The sequence below is a fragment of the Callithrix jacchus genome, chromosome 7 (assembly GCF_049354715.1).
Source record: "Callithrix jacchus isolate 240 chromosome 7, calJac240_pri, whole genome shotgun sequence".
Lineage (NCBI taxonomy): Eukaryota > Metazoa > Chordata > Mammalia > Primates > Cebidae > Callithrix > Callithrix jacchus.
Window position 1 is genome coordinate 64,593,182 of NC_133508.1, and position 17,175 is coordinate 64,610,356.

Sequence of the window (17,175 nt, forward strand, 5' to 3'; positions counted from 1 at the left end):
TTCTCCTCCTCCCCTTCCTCCTTATCCTTCTCCGCACCACCACAGCAGGGTAATTTATTTGTATTTATTTATTGTTTTATTTTTTGGGACAGAGTCTTGCTCTATTGCCCAGGCTGGAGTGCAGTGGTGTGATCCTGGCTCATTGCAATCTCTGCCTCTTATTTTTATGTTTTTTGCTTAATTTTCTTTTGTTTTGCTTTTTGAGACTGCGTCTCGCTCTGTCGCCCAGGCTGGAGTGCAGTGGCCTAGGCTGGAGTGTAGAAATGTGATCTCGGCTCCCTGCAACCTCCGCCTCCAGTTCAAGCAATTCGCCTGCCCCAGCCTCCCAGGTAGCTGGGATAACAGGCACGCACCACCATGGCTACAGTTTCTACTTTTAGTAGAGACCAGATTTCACCATGTTGCCCAGGCTGGTCTTAATTCCTGGCCTCAAACAATCCAACCCCGACTGGCCTTCCAAACCACTGGGATTACAGGTATGAGCCACTGTGCCAGGCCATTTTCTTTTTCTAGAACTGCAGGCACCATCTTAAGCATTTTACATTTATTAACTCAGTCTTGTGATGTATTTTGGTATTTTTATTGTCCCCATTTTACAGATGAGGCCATTGAGGCAGAGCGGCTAAGTGGTTGGAATCTGCATTCAAACTCAGAATGTCTGATTCCATCAACCAGTGTGGTTACTACACCTTCTAGAACACACTAGAATTGGTCACAAACTCAAATGACAAATAGAGTCAGGCAAGAAAGCTGTAGGTGTAGTGCTTTAACAGAGGATTTTTTTTTTTTTTTAAGTAGCTTCTTCACAGTAAGAAAAAGGCCTACACAAGCATAATAAATAGTAACTCAGGCGAGGAAGGTGGGCTCAGTGTTGCCAGGTCACCCAAGGTTTTTGTTTTTTTTTTTTCCTAGCAAATGCCAGAAACTTGATTTTTATGTGAAAGTTTCAGAATTTTAAGTGTTTATAAGTAACTTTAAAATTTTAAATACTCTATGTGCGCCACATGCTGCTTGCATGCCATGACTCTCCTATAAATCACTGAGAAATAGCATACAGCCAAAGGCAGAAGACTGAGGCACAGTAAGATGACATTATTATAGCAAGCCTAAAGCAACTGAAATATACACAGTCTGTCAAGAGAGATTTATGATATGTAAGATAAAATGTTTTAAATTAAGACTCTTCTGGGGAATAGAAGATGCACGTCGTCACGAATCCTACCCTAGGCTTGTTCCTGTCTTTGGCCACACTCCAGAAAACGCGCACTGTGCGCTCAGTGGCGTCTGAAGCCTCCGCGGCCATCTTTACGAGGGGCAAAACCTTTCGCGCAAGCGGAAGCAAGGTGCGGCAGGGCTGTATCGCAGGAAATCAACCAATCAGAACAATATTAACGCCGCACAGCGCTGTACCATCTTACTTTCGTCAAGAGAGCGACTTCTGACGTCACTTCCTTTGTTTGTTGTGCTTGGGTTCCTGCCAAACTATCGCGGATCAGACGACCCCTTAATCAAGAGCCTTTAATGGAGTTTCGGCCTCGGTATCCCTCACCTGCGGTCGCGCGGTAATTGCGCCTCTCAGGGACTCTCAGCGCTACCCTCACAGCGTCGTGTGGGGTGGCTTTTTTTCCCATAGGGAGCCAGATTCTCTTCATGTTATGCCACCCCTGTCCCAGTTCTGAGTCGGGATGTGAGAAACTTACGCACTCTTGGTCATGACAGACTTGTGAAAGATCTGAGAGTGGCATCCCTCGTCCCCGACCTGTCCCCACCGGTCTCATTCAGGCTCAGCATCTCAGTCATTTCGACCATTTTTCTTAATTCTTCATATACGTGCCGGTCTGTTCCTCCCAAAGGGAGTGGAACATGTTGTCAGTTCCTTGCTTGAAACGTTACTGCATTGTTAGAATTTTATGTACATTTATTTATTTATTCAAGAAGAATTAGGAGGTGCCCTGGCTCACACCTGTAAACCCAGCAAATGGAGTTTGAGGCCAGGAAGACTCCTTGAGGCCGGAAGTTTGAGACCAGCCTGGGCAATATAGTGAGAACCTCTTAAAAATATTTTTAAAAATTAGCCAGGTAATATTTTAAGATAAAAATATTTTTTAAAATTCGCCATTTTGCAAGTGGCTGGGGTTCCAGCCTCTGGAGTGGCTGAGGTGGATCACCTGTGCCTGGGGTGTCCAGGTTGCAGTGAGCTGTGATGCTGCCACTGCACTCCAGCCTGGGTGACAGAGAGAGACTGTGACTCAAAAAATATATATATATTGTTGATGCTTTCTTCCTGGCCCTGTGCTGGCTACTGGGATTCAATGGTAAGTAAGATAGACATGGCCCTTGGGCTCCTGGACTGTGTTTTTTCTTCTTTCTTGTTTTTTTTTTTTTTTGGTGGCAGGGGATGGAGTCTCACTCTGTCGCCAGGCTGGAGTGCAGTGTCGTGATCTTGGCTCACTGCAACCTCTGTCTCCCTGGTTCAGGCCATTCAACGGCCGCAGCCTCCGAATAGCTGGGACTACAAGCGTGCACCACCAAGCCTGGGTAATTTTTGTATTTTAGTAGAGATGGGGTTTCACCATGTTGGTCAGGCTGGTCTCCAACTTCTGACTTCAAATGATTCTCCCGCCTTGGCCTTCCAAATCCTTGGCTGGGATTAAAGGCATGAGTCAAGGTGTTTGGCCACATTTTACATTTATTAACTCAGTCTTCGAGGTATGGTGGTATTGGTGAGACCAGCTCCCCATATATCAACGTGGATTCAAGACCTCTCAAAGTGAGCGAGTGGTCGGTGAAAAGGGAAAAAAAAAAGACAAACAGTTTTCTTTAAAGCTGGGCCCAGGTGAGACACCACGTAAACCTGCTCCGTGGACGTCTAACATTCCCCTGAAAACCTCGGTTCTTTATTAGGCTCTTTCAGCAGGAGAGGGGGAGTGAGGCTACACAACAGTGTGGAAATGATCATATAAAAAGAATACATTTGCAGAACTGGTGCACAAAAATCACAACGTGGTATTATAAAAGCAGAACAATGTAAAGATAACTTTCTGGATGTCAGCATAGAAACCATACACCTTAGCAAGAATAGAGGTTAAACATAAACTTAACCATCAGCAAGAAACGCATTGGGCTCACAGCTGCTGGAGGAACAGGATCTGACACAGGACAACCATCCTGACCACAAAGCTGCAAGAGGAGGGGCCTCCATGCAGGCCTGCAGGAGCAGTGGGAGAAGAAAGATGTTTACCTTCTTATCTCCACAGAGCTTTTTCCTCACGACAGATCCCCCTCATGCGTCTGTTCATAGGTTCTCCATAGAGTCACATTCCCTTTCCAGGGCCCTAATCAATATCCCTTTCCTGGGAAAGCAGTTTGGGTAGTAACACTCTTCATTACACGTCCATTTAATAACAAGAAGCTTATTACGTGCTGTCATCTTTCTCCGGCAGTCAAGCTGTGTGGTTTGTCCCTTTTGCAAAGTTCCTGTTTTTACAAGAACAGCTCAGCAAAGCCGAAGTTATGATTTACATCTCAGCATTTCACATTATTCTTCATTTTCTCAAATATAATCGACAGAGTAAGTAACAAGTATAACAAAGCAAATAAGTCATTTTGGGGAAACCAAATTCTGAGAGAATTTACAAGTTAAATAATCAACAACAATTTCTTCTTGTTATTTCAGATAGCTCGGGTTTTGCCAATTCTTCCAGAAGCCTGGGGTTGCTCAGTCACCACAGAGGCATCCACAGTGTTCCCAGCCTGGTGGTATGTTTATAGTCCTCGTTTTACAGATGAGGCCATTGAGGCAGAGAGCCTGAATGGTTAGAGTCTGCATTTAAACCCAGGAAGTCTGATTTCATCAACTAGTGTAGTTACTAAACCTACAACACACTAGAACTGGTCACAAACTCAAATGACAATCAAGGTGAGGTGAGAAAACTAGATATCATGGTTTGTTTAACAGAGGGGGGACTGTTTTTTTTTTTTTAAATATTTTCTCCACAGTAAGAAAAAGACCCACACAAGCATAATGATATATAGTAACTGAGGTGAGAAGTGTGGGCTCAGCTTTGCCAGGTCATGTTAGGGATTTTTTGCTTTTGTTTTGTTCGTTTGTTGTTTAGCAGATACCATAAATCTCATTTTTTATGTGAAATTTTCAGAATTTTAAATGTTTATAAGTAAATTTAAGAATTTTTAAATACACTGTGTGGGACACACAAAAGATATCTGTGGGTCACATGTTGCTTGCATGAAATGACTCTTCTTGATAAATTCTGTAATTTCTCAAGCCTCCAAATCACTGAGAAATAACATACAGCCAAGGACAGAAGACTGAGGTTCACCAGGATGACATTATTATAGCAAGCCTAAGGCAACTGAAATATTCATAGTTTGTCAAGAGCATATTTATGATATATAGGATAAAATGTTTGAAATTAAGACTATTTGGGAAAATGAAGATGCAGGTTCATTGAGGTTAATGGGCCTCATTTGGGCTTCAGTTACTTATAAATTCAGCTGAGAAGATAATAAGATTTAAAAATCAACCAGAAAGAGCCAAGTGCAGTGGCACACCATGCAGTCCCAATTACTTGGGAGGCTGAGGCTGGAGGATCGCTTGAGTCCAGGAGTATGAGGCTGCTGTGTGCAATGATCTTGCCTGTGAATGGCCAATGCCCTCAGCCTGGACAATGGAGCAAAATCCTATCTCTTAAAAAAAAAATTAAAAAACAGAAAGGAAGTAAAATGTCTTAAAGTATAACCCAATGCCATCAAAATCAGATTTTTGCCTAGAATTTCTAGACCTGGATGATCTGATAAGTTAAATAGAGGAGTCAGTTCTCAATCAATGCTAAAGTAATTGGTATTTACTCTGTGTCTGTATGTGGTAGTAAACTCATCTCTTAATTTCGTTTTGTCAAGTTGAAGACTTCCTGTCACATAAAAAAGGAATTTCTGGGAAGTCTTCAACTTTCCGCTCCAGGTAGGTTGTGCACTTTATTCCCAGACCGGGGGCTGTCAGGAAAATTTAAAGCAAGACTGAGAAGAAGGGAAATCCTCTTTTTTTTTTTTTTTTTTTTTTTTTTTTTGTGAGTCAGGCTCCAGGCTAGAGTGTAGTGGCATGATCACAGCTCACCGCAGCCTTGACTCAACCTCCCTGGTCTCAGGTGAACCTCCCACCTCAGCCTCTTACATAGCTGGGACAATAGCTGTGTGCCACCACACCCAGCTAATTTTTGTATTTTTTGTAGAAACAGGGTTTCACTGTGTTACCCAGGCTGATCTCAACCCCCTGAGCTCAAGTGAGCTGCCCAGCTTGACCTCCCAAAGTGCCAGGATTACAGGTGTGGTCCAGCTGAAATCATCCTTTAAAACCAATCTGGTGACACACCCGTTAGTGTTGCTGCTATCAAACCAAATAGAAAACAACAAGTGTTGGTGAGGATGTGGAAAATGCAGCCTTTGTGCACTGTTACTGGGAATGTAAAATAGCACAGAAACTATGGAAAACAGTGTAGGGGTTCCTCAAAAAACTACAAATAGAATTACCATATAACCCAGCAATTCTACTTCTGTGTCTCTACCCAAAATAATTGAAAAGGAGGACTCAGAAATATTTGAACACTTGCATGCATAGCTGCATTGTTTATGATACCCAAAGGTGGAAGTAACCCGAGTGTCCATTGACAGATAAAAAGATAAACAAAATGTGGTATATACAGTGGAATAATACTCAGCCTTAAAAAGGAAGGAAATTCTGAGACATATTACAAAGTGGAGAACCTTAAAAACTGCAAAGTTAAATAAGACAGTCACAAAAGAACAAATGTTATCTGATTTCACTTATATGTGGTGCCTCGAGTAGTCTAATTCATATGCACAGAAAGTCAAAGGGATACAAATATTAACTGGGCATGGTGGTGCACCCTTGTACTCTCAGCTACTTGGGAGACCTGAGGCGGGAAGATGGCTTGAGCCTGGGAGGTGGAGAGATCATGCCACTGCACTGCAGCCTGGGTGACAGAGCCAGACCCTGTCTCAAAAAAAAAAAAAAAAGTCAAATGGTGGTGGAGGGCAATGTTAGTATTTAATGAGTACAGAATTTCAGTTTGGGAAGATGGAAAAGTCCCAGAGGTGGTGGTGATGTGGTAACGGTTCTACAACAACATGAATATATTTAATGCTACTGAACTGTACACCTAAAATGGTTAAAGTGCTAAATATTATGTCATATATATATATATAAAACCACAGTTAAAAACATTATTATTATTATTTTTTGTTCTTTTCACTATCCACCTGGAGATAAAACACGTTATTTTTTTAAAGACAGGAAAAATAATCCAATCCACTCCTTGTTGAATACGTATCACCTGCCAAGTACATGCATTATTTACTCTGCTAACTGTTTAATATATGTCTCAATGTTTTGGACCTGCCATTTTAACCTCTAATGTCATTTGCCTCCATTTCATAAATATACATATTTTATTTTTAAATATACATATTTTAATCAGATCTAACCCAATATTGGTGAATTTACATTTATACTTAATTCTCTGTTTAACATTTTGTACAGTTTAAGTTGCCAATTTCCAATTTTTGCCATTTTAATTCCGTGGAAATCAGTTTTGTGGAGTATTTCCTAGGCAAAGTTTACAAGGAGGATTTAGTTCATCAATAAAAACTAGATCCCTATCAAATTTTACAGAGTTTTCATATCTGCTACTGTCACTTTATGAGTGCTCCTTATTTGTATTAAGTATAATTTGATTTGGATTTTTTTTTTAATATGGAGTCTTGCTCTGTCGCCCAGGCTGGAGTACAGTGGCGCGATCTCTGCTCACTGCAACCTCTGCCTCCTGGGTCAAGGCAGTTCTGCTTCAGCCTCCTGAGTAGGTGGGACTACAGGCACATACCACACCTGGCTAATATTTTGTATTTTTAAAATTAGAGATGGGGTTTCACTGTGTTAGCCAGGATGGTCTTGATCTCCTGACCTTGTGATCTGCCCACCTTGGCCTCCCAAGGTGCTGGGATTACAGGTGTGAGCCACTGCTCCCGGCCAATTTTTTTTTTTTTTTTTGACATGGAGTCTTGCTCTGTCGAGCTCAGGCTGGAGTGCAGTGGCTTGATCCTGGCTCACTTCAACCTCGGCCTCCTAGGTATAAGCAATTGTGCTGCCCCAGTCTCCCAAGTAGCTAGGATTACAGGAGCCCACCACCAGGCATTGCTAATTTTCTGTATTTTTAGTAGAGACGGGGTTTCACCATATTGGCCAGTCTCAAACTCCCAACCTCAGGTGATCCTCCCAAAGTGCTGGGATTATAGGCACGACCCACCGCACCTGGACTGGGGTGATTTTTAAAATAGTTTTCAATGTTAAACACATGATTTTCCAAAAATTTTTTTAGTCTAAGATAATTTTACTCAATAGAATTTTAGCTGTTTTCAGTTTTAAATTGTACTGATTATTTCTACCAGTAATAATCATTATGAATGGATAATACTGACAGAATTACTTTTAATATCAGAGAGGCTTTTCTATGTGAAGCAGAACATTTCATTCACAACCATTTTGTTCCTCAGTATATGTAAGGGATCAGTCCAGGACCCCTAGTATACCAAAATCTGCCTATACTTAAGTCCCACAGTTGGCCCTGTGGAACCTGCTAATATGTGAAGTCAGCCCTGCTATATTGGGTTTTGTGTCCCGAGAATACTATTTTCAATCTGTGATTGGTTGAAAAATATCTGTGTAAGTGGGCTGGGCACAGTGGCTCACACCTGTAATCCCAGCACTTTGGGAGGCCAAGGCTGGCGGATCACTTGAGGTCAGGAGTTCAAAACCAACCTGGCCAACATGGTGAAACCCTGTCTCTAGGAAAAATACAAAAAAAGTAGCCAGGCATGGTGGTGGGCACCTGTAATTCCAGCTACTCTGGAGGCTGAGCAGGAGAATACCTTGAACCCAGGAGGCAGAGGTTGTAGTGAGCGAGATCTCAAAGCATGGATCCTTGCTTTATTTATTTTGTTATCCTCCTAAGGTTTCCGTACCATTATTTGTTTATTTATTTAGAGACAGAGTATCACTCAGTTGCCCAGGCTGGAGTGCAGTGATATAATCTCAGTTCACTGCAACCTCAACCTCCCAGTCTCAAGCTGTCCTCCCACCTCAGCCTCCCAAGTAGTTAGGACAACAGGTGCAAGCCACCAGGCCCAACTAATTTTTATATTTTTTTGTAGAGACAGGATTTCACTATGTTGCCCAGGCTGGTCTGGAACTTCTGGGCTCAAGCAATCCACCCACCTTGGCCTCCCAAAGGGCTGGAATTACAGGCATGAGCATCACACCCAGGTGAATTTACTTATTTATTTAGAGATGGAGTCTGGCTCTGTCACCCAGGCTGGAGTGCAGTGGCATGATCTCGACTCACTGCAACCTCCACTTCCCAGGTTTGAGCAATTCTCCTGCCTCAGCCTTCTGAGTAGCTGGGATTACAGGCGGCTAATTTTTGTATTTTTAGTAGAGATGGAGTTTCACTGGCCGGGTGCGGTGGCTCAAGCCTGTAATCCCAACACTTTGGGAGGCCGAGGCGGGCGGATCACTAGGTCAGGAGATCAAGACCATCCTGGCCAACATGGTGAAACCCCGTCTCTAAAAAATAAAATAGATGGAGTTTCACCATGTTGGCCAGGATGGTCTTCTTAAACTCCTGCGTGAACCACCTCGAGTGGCTGAAAATTTTTTAAGGTTAGATGTTTATCTTTCTTTCTTTCTTTCTCTTTCTTTCCTTCTCCTTCCTTCCTTCTTTCCTTTTCTTTTCTTTCTTTTCTTTTTTTTTTTTTTTGAGATGGAGTCTTGCTCTGTCACTAGGCTGGAGTGCAGTGGCACGATCTCGGCTCGCTGCAACCTCTGCCTCCTGGGTTCAAAGAATTCTCCTGATTCAGCCTCCCAAGTAGCTGGGGTTAGAGGCACCCGCCACCATACCCAGCTAATTTTTGCATTTTTAATAGAGAGGAGGTTCCATCATGTTGGCAGAATGGTCTTGATCTCCTGACATCATGATCTGCCCGCCTCAGCCTCCCAAAATGCTGGGATTACAGGCATGAGCCACTGCTCCCAGACCACATTTCTTTTTCCAATTCAACATAGCATGTTGCTATACCTTATATCTGTCACACTGACAGATGAATAGTGTATGTTTTCTAAGATGTTGGAGTAAAGATCATTGCATTGGAAAAGGCATGGGATCTGGGTGTGCCTCTGACAAACAAAGGGCAGGGTCGAAGGTCCTGCTTTATTTACTTAATCTTCATGACTACCAAATGAGGAAAGCAGTATTGTCATCCCCATTTTACAGATGAGGAAACTGCTCCCAACCTCTTCCACATCACAGACACATGTAGAAAATAACACATGCTGCGTTGGATTAAACATAAGACACTGGCCGGGGCCAAAGGTACAAGGTGACCATTAGTCCTGGTTTGCCCAGGACTTTCCCAGTTTTTTTTTCTTTGAGACAGAATTTCGCTCTTGTTACCCAGGCTGGAGTGCAATGGTGCGATCTCGGCTCACTGCAACCTCCGCCTCCTGGGTTCAGGCAATTCTCCTGCCTCAGCCTCCTGAGTAGCTGGGATTACAGGCATGTGCCACCATGCCCAGCTAATTTTTTGTATTTTTAGTAGAGACAGAGTTTCACCATGTTGACCAGGATGCTCTCGATCTCTTGACCTCGTGATCCACCCGCCTCGGCCTCCCAAAGTGCTGGGATTACAGGCTTGAGCCACCGTGCCCGGCCTGACTTTCCCAGTTTTTAAGCTGAAAGTCCCAAGTCCCATATTGCAGAAACCTCCCCAACACCCAGTCCCAGTTAAACTAAGATGGTTAGTTACCCTGGTCAGGGGTTTCTGGTTGACCTATGGATGAATATCTCATTGCTCCTGTAACCTTTGGGTGCTGTACTGGTGTGCCTGAACACTCCAGTGAGGCTGTCATCAGCCTAAGGTCACAGAGATAGTAGAGGGAGGAGCTGGAAGTTCTTTGTGACTCCTGAGACCAACTTTTTGTAGAGATAAGGTTTTGCTATGTTGCCTAGGCTAGTCTCAAACACCTGGCTTCAATTGATCTGCCAGCCTCAGCCTCCCAGAGTTCTCAGATTACAGGCATGAGCCACTGTGCCCGGCCAATATTTATCACTTTAGAGTACTCCACGAAGAAGTGTACCCAGGAGGACAGATGGTAAGAGAGACACCTATGAAGAAGTGACAGTGCCCAATCTAAATGTCATGCTAAGAACTTAGGATTTTTTTCCCACAGCCATGGGGAGCCACAGGTTTTTGGAGCAGAAGAGTTACAAAATCACTTCCAGGTTGAGTGAGGCAGAATGAGGGAGTGTGGAGAGCCGGGAACTAACTGAGACTGGAAGCAGGGAGATCTGTTAGGAGGCTGGATTAACAGACCCTCGTAGCAATGATGTGGACCTGCATCAGGCAGAGGCAGTGGGAAAGAAAGGGGCAGAGCAAGCAGAAGTCATAGGAAGGGGCAAAGCTTTGGATGCCTTCAAGTCATTAATTTTTTTATTCATCCAGCCTTATTCACTCCACCATACATTTATTTAATAAATATATATTTAGTGCCAGGAGCTGTGCCAACCCTCAAGTGACTCTAGTTTTGAATCTGGGTGAAATTCAGAAATGGATGAGGGAAAATAGAGTGGAACCTAGGAACAGAAGCAGGCTTCTTCAATTAATGTTTGGCCAGGCCAAGTTTGTCAACTATGGCCAACTTCAGAATTCCTGAGATTTTTAAGGAGAAAATCAACCATCACAAAGAGCCCAGCTTAGAGAAGACAAGAATAGATGGTATCATTTGAGGTTTCATCACTGCTTATTATTTTGAGCAGTCACTGCTGCTGCAAAGGGGAAAATTTTAGTAATTATTCCATGATCTTTTCACTTTTTTTTTTTTGAGGTGGAGTCTCATGTCACCCAGGCTAGAGTGCAGTGGCATGATCTTAGCTCACTGTAACCTCTGCCTCCCAGGTTCAAGCAGTTCTCCCGCCCCAGCCTCCTAGTAGCTGAGATTACAGGTGCACACTACCACACCTGGCTCTTTTTTTTTGGTAATTTCAGTAGAGTCAGGGTTTCACCATGTTGGCCAGACTGGTCTCAAACTCCTTGACTTTAGGTGATCCATCCGCCTCAGGCTCCCAAAGTGCTGGTATTACAGGAATGAGCCACTGTACCTGGCCTGATCTGTTCACTTTCCTCCTCCAAAACCTTCAGTGGCTCCTGTGAACTGTAATAAAAAATTCAAGATTCAGCCGGGCACAATGGCTCACGCTTGTAATCCCAGCACTTTGGGAGGCCAAGGCAGGCGGATCATGAGGTCAGGAGTTTGAGATCAGCCTGGCCAATATGGTGAAACTCCATCTCTACTAAAAATACAAAAAAGTAGCCAGGCATGGTGGCAGGCACTTGTAATCCCAGCTACTAGGGAGCCTGAGGCAGGAGAATCCCTTGAACCCAGGAGGAGGATGTTAGTGAGCTGAAACTGAGTCACTGCACTCCAGCCTGAGCAACAGAGCAAAATTCCATCTCAAAAAAATAAAATAAAATAAAAGGAAAAGCTCAAGATTCTTAGAATAGTATCCAAACTGAGCACCATCCATTACAGTTATAATTTTACATTTGTCTGCATGACTCTGTCACCAGCACTTGCCACAGTTCTTGGCACATAGAGGCTGCTTAATAAATGGATGTTGAGTGGATGTTAAATGCATGAGTGAATGAGTGCAAAAGAGCAAAGTGTCTTTGCCTGGGCTACAGGTCAGCAGTCATAGATTCTGTCCTGGCTCTCTGTGGACTTGAACCCCAGGTCAATCACAGCTGCAGCATGGCTTCCCAGAGGCTCTGAGGCCAGGAATGGGCAAAGGTTATAGCACCTGAGGGCTTTCCCTTCCTGCAAGGGCTTTCCTACCAGGTGTTTATTTTATATGATGCAAGCTAAAAATAAAATACTAAGTCTCACCCCGACTGAATGGACGGGGACTCCACAAAAACCTTAAAAACTGAATTCCTGGCCATGATGACATACTTCGTTATACCCACTCCCTTTTGGAGTCAGGCACAACTGACCAGCATAAATATTAAAATAGAGATGGTAAGGCTGACAAAACAGACTCTGTGGCAATAAGATACCAAATTATAAACTAGACCTAAGGCCATGCCACTCAAAGGTTAAGTCATGCCAGCAGGTCATCAACCTGCTACATGGCATCTTATCATCATTTAAAACATTCCTTTCTGGTGGGGCATGGTGGCTCACACCTGTAATCCCAGCACTTTGAGAGGCTGAAGTGGGTGGATCACCTCCAGTCAGGCGTTCAGGACCAGTATGGCCAATGTGGTGAAACCCCATCTCTACCAAAAATACAAAAATTAGGCCGGGTGCAGTGGCTCACACCTGTAATCCCAGCATTTTGGGAGGCCAAGGTGGGCAGATCACTTGAGGTCAGGAGTTCAAGACCAGCCTGGGCAACATGGTGAAATCTCATCTCTACTAAAAATATAAAAAAATTAGCCAGCCATGGTGGTGTGTGCCTGTAATCCCACCTACTTGGGAAGTTGAGGCAGGAGAATCACCTGAGCCCGGGAGGCGGAGGTTGCAGTGAGCCAAGATCCCACCACTGTACTCCAGCCTGGGTGACAGAGAGAGACTCCGTCTCAAAAAAAAGAAACCCCAAAACAAAAATGAGCAAGGCATGGTGGCAGGTGCCTGTAATCCCAGCTACTTGGAAGGCTGAGGCAGAGAATCACTTGAGCCCAGGAGGGGGAGTTTGCAGTGAGCTGAGATTGTGCTACTGCATTCCAACCTGGGCAACAAGAGTGAAACTCTATCTCAAAAAAATAAAATAAAATGAAAAGAATCTCTGGGTGGGTTGTGGTGGTTTATGCCTGTAATCCTAGCACTTTGGGAGGGTGAGTTGGGCAGATCTCTTGAGCCCAGGAGTTTGAGACCAGTCTGAACAACATTAGCTGGATGTGGTGGTTTGTACCTGTAGTCCCAGCTACTTGAGAGGTTGAGATGGGGATATTGCTAGAGCCTAGGAGGTAGAAGTTGCAGTAGGGCCACTGCACTGTAGCCTGGGCAGCAGAGTGAGACCGTGTCTACAAAAATAAATAAATAAATAAAAACCATCTAGGCCCCTGCTTCAAGATATCCTGCCTCTTCAGGCCAAATCTATGTATACCTTCCATGTATTGATTTATGTCTTTGCCTGTAACTCTTGCCTCCCTAATATGTATAAAACCAAACTAATTCAACCTCCTGGGACCACTTACTGAAGGCTTCTTGGGTTTGTGTTTTCACCAGTGTGGTCACTCATATTAACTCAGATAAGAAACCTCTTTAAAATATTTTACCGAGTTTAGTTTTTCTACTAACACGTACTACTGAGGTTACAGGACAAAAAGGTATACAACAAAACATGAAGAATCCTTACTTCTTGTCAGCTTCACACAACACGCCTTTTTTTTTCTTTTTTTGAGACAGGATCTCTCACTCTGTTGCCAAGCCTGGAGTGCAATGGTGATCTTGGCTCGTTGCAGCCTCAGCCTCCTAGGCTGAAGTGATCCTCCCATCTCAGCCTCCCAAATAGCTGGAACTACATGTACGTGCCCCCAACCAGCTAATATTTTTATTTTTAAGAGATGGAGTCTCCTCATGTTGTTTAGGCTGGTTTTGAATTCCTGGGCTCAGGCTGTCCTCCTGCCTTGGCCTCCCAAAGTGCTGGGATTACAGGCTTAAGTCACTGTGCTCGGCCGAGGGCATCTTTTTCTGATTCACACAAAGGCCTAGAAGAGTGGCCTTTTCTCTATACATAAAGATGTCATCTCAGTTACTGATGGTGGTGATGACGGGATCTTTACAGGACACTGACCAAATAGCTGAGTTTTTTTTTTTTTTTTTGTGTGTAGAGATGGGGTTTTACTATATTGGTCAGGCTGGTCCCGAACTCCTGACCTCAGGTGATCCACCTGCCTTGGCTTCCCAAAGTGCTGGGATTACAACCATGAGCCACTGTGCCCAGCCAAAGCTGAGGTGTTTAAAAGAAGCCCCTGTAGGCCTGGTTTGGTGACTGACACGTGTAATCCCAGCACTTTGGGAGGGTGAGGTGGGTGGATCCCTTGAGCCAAAGAATTTGAGACCCACCTGGACAACACAGCCAAACCCCCTTTCTAGTAAAAATACAAAAATTGGCCAGTTATGGTGGTGTGCGCTTGTAGTCCCAGATACCTGAGAAGCTGAGGTGGGATGATTGCTTAAGTCTGGGAGTTCAGGGCTGCAATGAGCCACGATAGCGCCACTGCATTCTAGCCTAGGTGACAGAGTGAGACCCTGTCTCAAAAAAAAAAAAAAAAAAAGCAACAAAGAAGCCCTGCATATAGTCAAAAGCTGAGTAAGAAGACTCTAGCACTCCTCAGATGGGTTTAAGGGGAGCTCCTGTGCCCATCCAGAATTCTCTCTCTTGTTCCAATTTCAAGTGTAGTCATTGCCAACTCCCTTAGCCCTGGGGGAGCAGGCTGCCCTGGACTCCTTGCCTGCCCTCCTTCCCCATCAGTCCCATAGGTTACCTTCCATGCATACCTCAACATGTCCTAGATTATAAATCAGGCCACAGCCTAGGGGCAAGAAAAGTCACACAGCTTTTATTTTCGTTCAATCAATAGCAGTTGGTCTCTGAGCTTTCTTTCCTCTGGACTGGCAGAAGATTCAGTCTTAGTGGTTATTTTGATGCCCCTCATTTCCTTGCAGTGACCTAGGCCCTAAACAGAAATGGGGCTTTAGTCTTTAGTGGTTTGTGGGCCTAATATACACACGTTGGCTAAGACTGCACAGTTCCTAGGGCAGGGACTTAGCTAGGCCAGGAGCCTTGCTGATTTATTTGTGTAATGCCCATCTTTTCTACTGAATGTAAGCCCTGTGAGGGCAGAGGCTTTGCACTGTTCACCACTTTTTTTTTTTTTTTTTTTTTAGATAGAGTCTTGCTCTTGTCACCCTGGCTGGAGTGTAATGGCGTGGTCTTGGCTCACTGCAACCTCTGCCTCCCGGGTTCAAGTGATTCTCCTGCCTCAGCCTCCCAAGTAGCTGGGATTACAGGTGCACTCCCACATGCCCAGCTAATTTTTGTAATTTAAGTAGAGATGTGTTTTCGCCTTGTTGGCTGGGCTGGTCTAGAACTCCTGACCTCAGGTGATTTGCCCACCTCAGCCTCCGAAAGTGCTGGGATTACAGGTGTGAGTCACCGCGCCCGGCCTGTTCACCATTTTCAAGACATGAAATATTTCTTGAACACAAGTAAATATCCAAGGACTTCCTGTCTAAGGATCTGCTACCTTCCAGAGGCAAGCTGGACTCTTAAGACCCAGCAACATCCCTCTGCTACCCTGGCTATGCCAGTCTCCCCTCTCTTACCACTGTTCCCTCCCTCCTTTCACGACCCCCTCAAGGAATCAGAGGACACACCCTGGAGGTGGCTGTGTCCAAGAAGCTGTGGCTTTCTACCCTGCCACATCCTCCTCCAAGGGAAGAGAGCTTTGGTACCTACTTAGAATGGGGTTTAAAAATACAGTTAGAACAGGAACTACTCAACCAATTAACCATCTACAGTCTCTTCAGTTCCTCCCTATTACTAGTTACAAGTTCCTAAGCATTGCCCCTTACAGCTTTTCATCGACTTCTGCTATGGTTTGAATGTTGGTTCACTCTAAAACTCATGTTATAATTGGTTACCATTATGGAGGTGTTGGGAGGTTGAACCTTTGGGAGGTGATTGGACCATCAGGGCTCCACTCTCGTGAGTGGGATTAATGCTATGATAAAAGGGCGAGTTTGGCCTTCTTTTATCTTAGCCCTTTTGCCAAGACATGTCATATGAGGACTCAGCCTTTCTCCCTCCAGAGGATGCAGATTGCAAGGCACCATCTTGGAAAAAGTGAATGGCCTCACCAGACACCCAGCCTGCTGGCACCTTGATCTTATACTTTCCAGCCTGCAGAACTGTGAGCTAATATATATTTCTGTTCTCTTTGAAATACTCAGTCTCAGGTATTCTGTAGTAGCATAAAATGGACTATGACAACTTCCCTGCCTCAGCCTCCTTGCTGGTCTCCCTGAAAGTCCATCTTCCACAGATGCGGTGCAATCTTTCTAAAATGGAAATTAGGTTATATCTCTGCCATAGCTCCCCACAGCTCTCAGCTCAAACAGCTGAGCATAGCCTGGCTCCTGCATGCTTCCCCAGCCTTAGCACCCAAGCCCAATGTCACCCAACTCAGCTCTCTGGGATGTTTCAGCCACTTCTGCCTGGGATACCCTCCTCCCCAACTTGCCCCTTTTCCTGCTAACTCCTACTTGTAAATTAAGGTTAAGCTGGTGAAAACCATATCTTATGTGCTTTGCCATGCAAGGCAACAGGAAAGACCCAAGACCACCTGAGAAGTCTTCTTCCCAAAAAGCCAAACCTGAATGTCATCAAACCCTTGGCTGTAACTACCAGTTCACAGGAAATATGGCGGACAGAGGAATATGTTAAATGGCACCACCAGGAAGGAATCAGCCAAATTCTTCAGAATGTGGGAAATTCATAGGACAAAGAACAAGGTAAATAGAGAGAGGGCAGGAGAGCTACAAATTAAGGAAAACTGAAGAGACACATCTACCAAATGCAACGTGTGGACTTTGTTTAGACCCTGATTTCAAAGAACCCATTAAAAAAAAAAGAGAGAGACATCAGCGAAATTTGAACATTGACCACATATCTGGTGGAAGTAAGGAATTACTCTTTTTTTTTAGATCTGATGATGTGTTAGAAAAAGAGGGTCCTTATCTTTTAGAGATATGTGCTATTTATGTTCAAAATGATATGGTCACTGGAATTTACTTTAACATAATACAGTGGGAGCCAGGTATTGTAGTCCACACCTGTAAGCCCAGTGCTTTGGGAGGCTGAGGTGGGAGGATCACTTGAGGCCATGAGTTTGGGACCTTCCTGGGTAACACAGTGAGATGCAAAAAAAAATTAGCCAGGTGAGGTAGTGAGTACCTATAGTTCCAGCTACTCCAGAGGCTGAGGCAGGAAGATAGCTTGAGCCCAGGAGGTTGAGGCTATA

At 44.3% G+C, this 17,175-nt stretch overlaps 1 protein-coding gene across 4 annotated transcripts; it reads left to right on the top strand.

Annotated features, from left to right (window-relative positions):
• Positions 1-1,446: 1,446 nt before the first annotated feature.
• LOC144576959 (uncharacterized) lies at positions 1,447-16,612 on the top strand. Of its 4 annotated transcripts, XR_013519894.1 has the most exons (6): positions 1,447-1,562; positions 3,444-3,571; positions 3,677-3,759; positions 4,921-4,981; positions 15,965-16,065; positions 16,474-16,612. XR_013519894.1 is itself a non-coding variant. In XM_078330902.1 (5 exons), the coding sequence occupies exons 1-5, from the start codon at positions 1,522-1,524 to the stop codon at positions 16,000-16,002; spliced, it is 351 nt and encodes a 116-aa protein (XP_078187028.1). In that variant the 5' UTR covers positions 1,447-1,521; the 3' UTR covers positions 16,003-16,149. The 4 variants fall into 4 exon arrangements, 2 of the variants coding, with proteins under 2 accessions (XP_078187028.1, XP_078187029.1); XR_013519895.1 differs by lacking the exon at positions 4,921-4,981 and having other exon boundaries at positions 15,916-16,065; XM_078330902.1 differs by lacking the exon at positions 16,474-16,612 and having other exon boundaries at positions 15,965-16,149.
• Positions 16,613-17,175: the final 563 nt, after the last annotated feature.

Bases quoted from the DNA above. Each gene is read 5' to 3' on its own strand.
- LOC144576959 (XM_078330902.1), top strand. From the start codon at position 1,522: ATGGAGTTTCGGCCTCGGTATCCCTCACCTGCGGTCGCGCG. The intron at 3,572-3,676 runs GTAAGTAACAAG...TTGTTATTTCAG, and splicing joins TCTCAAATATAATCGACAGA to ATAGCTCGGGTTTTGCCAAT. The intron at 4,982-15,964 runs GTAGGTTGTGCA...TTCTCCCTCCAG, and splicing joins TCTTCAACTTTCCGCTCCAG to AGGATGCAGATTGCAAGGCA.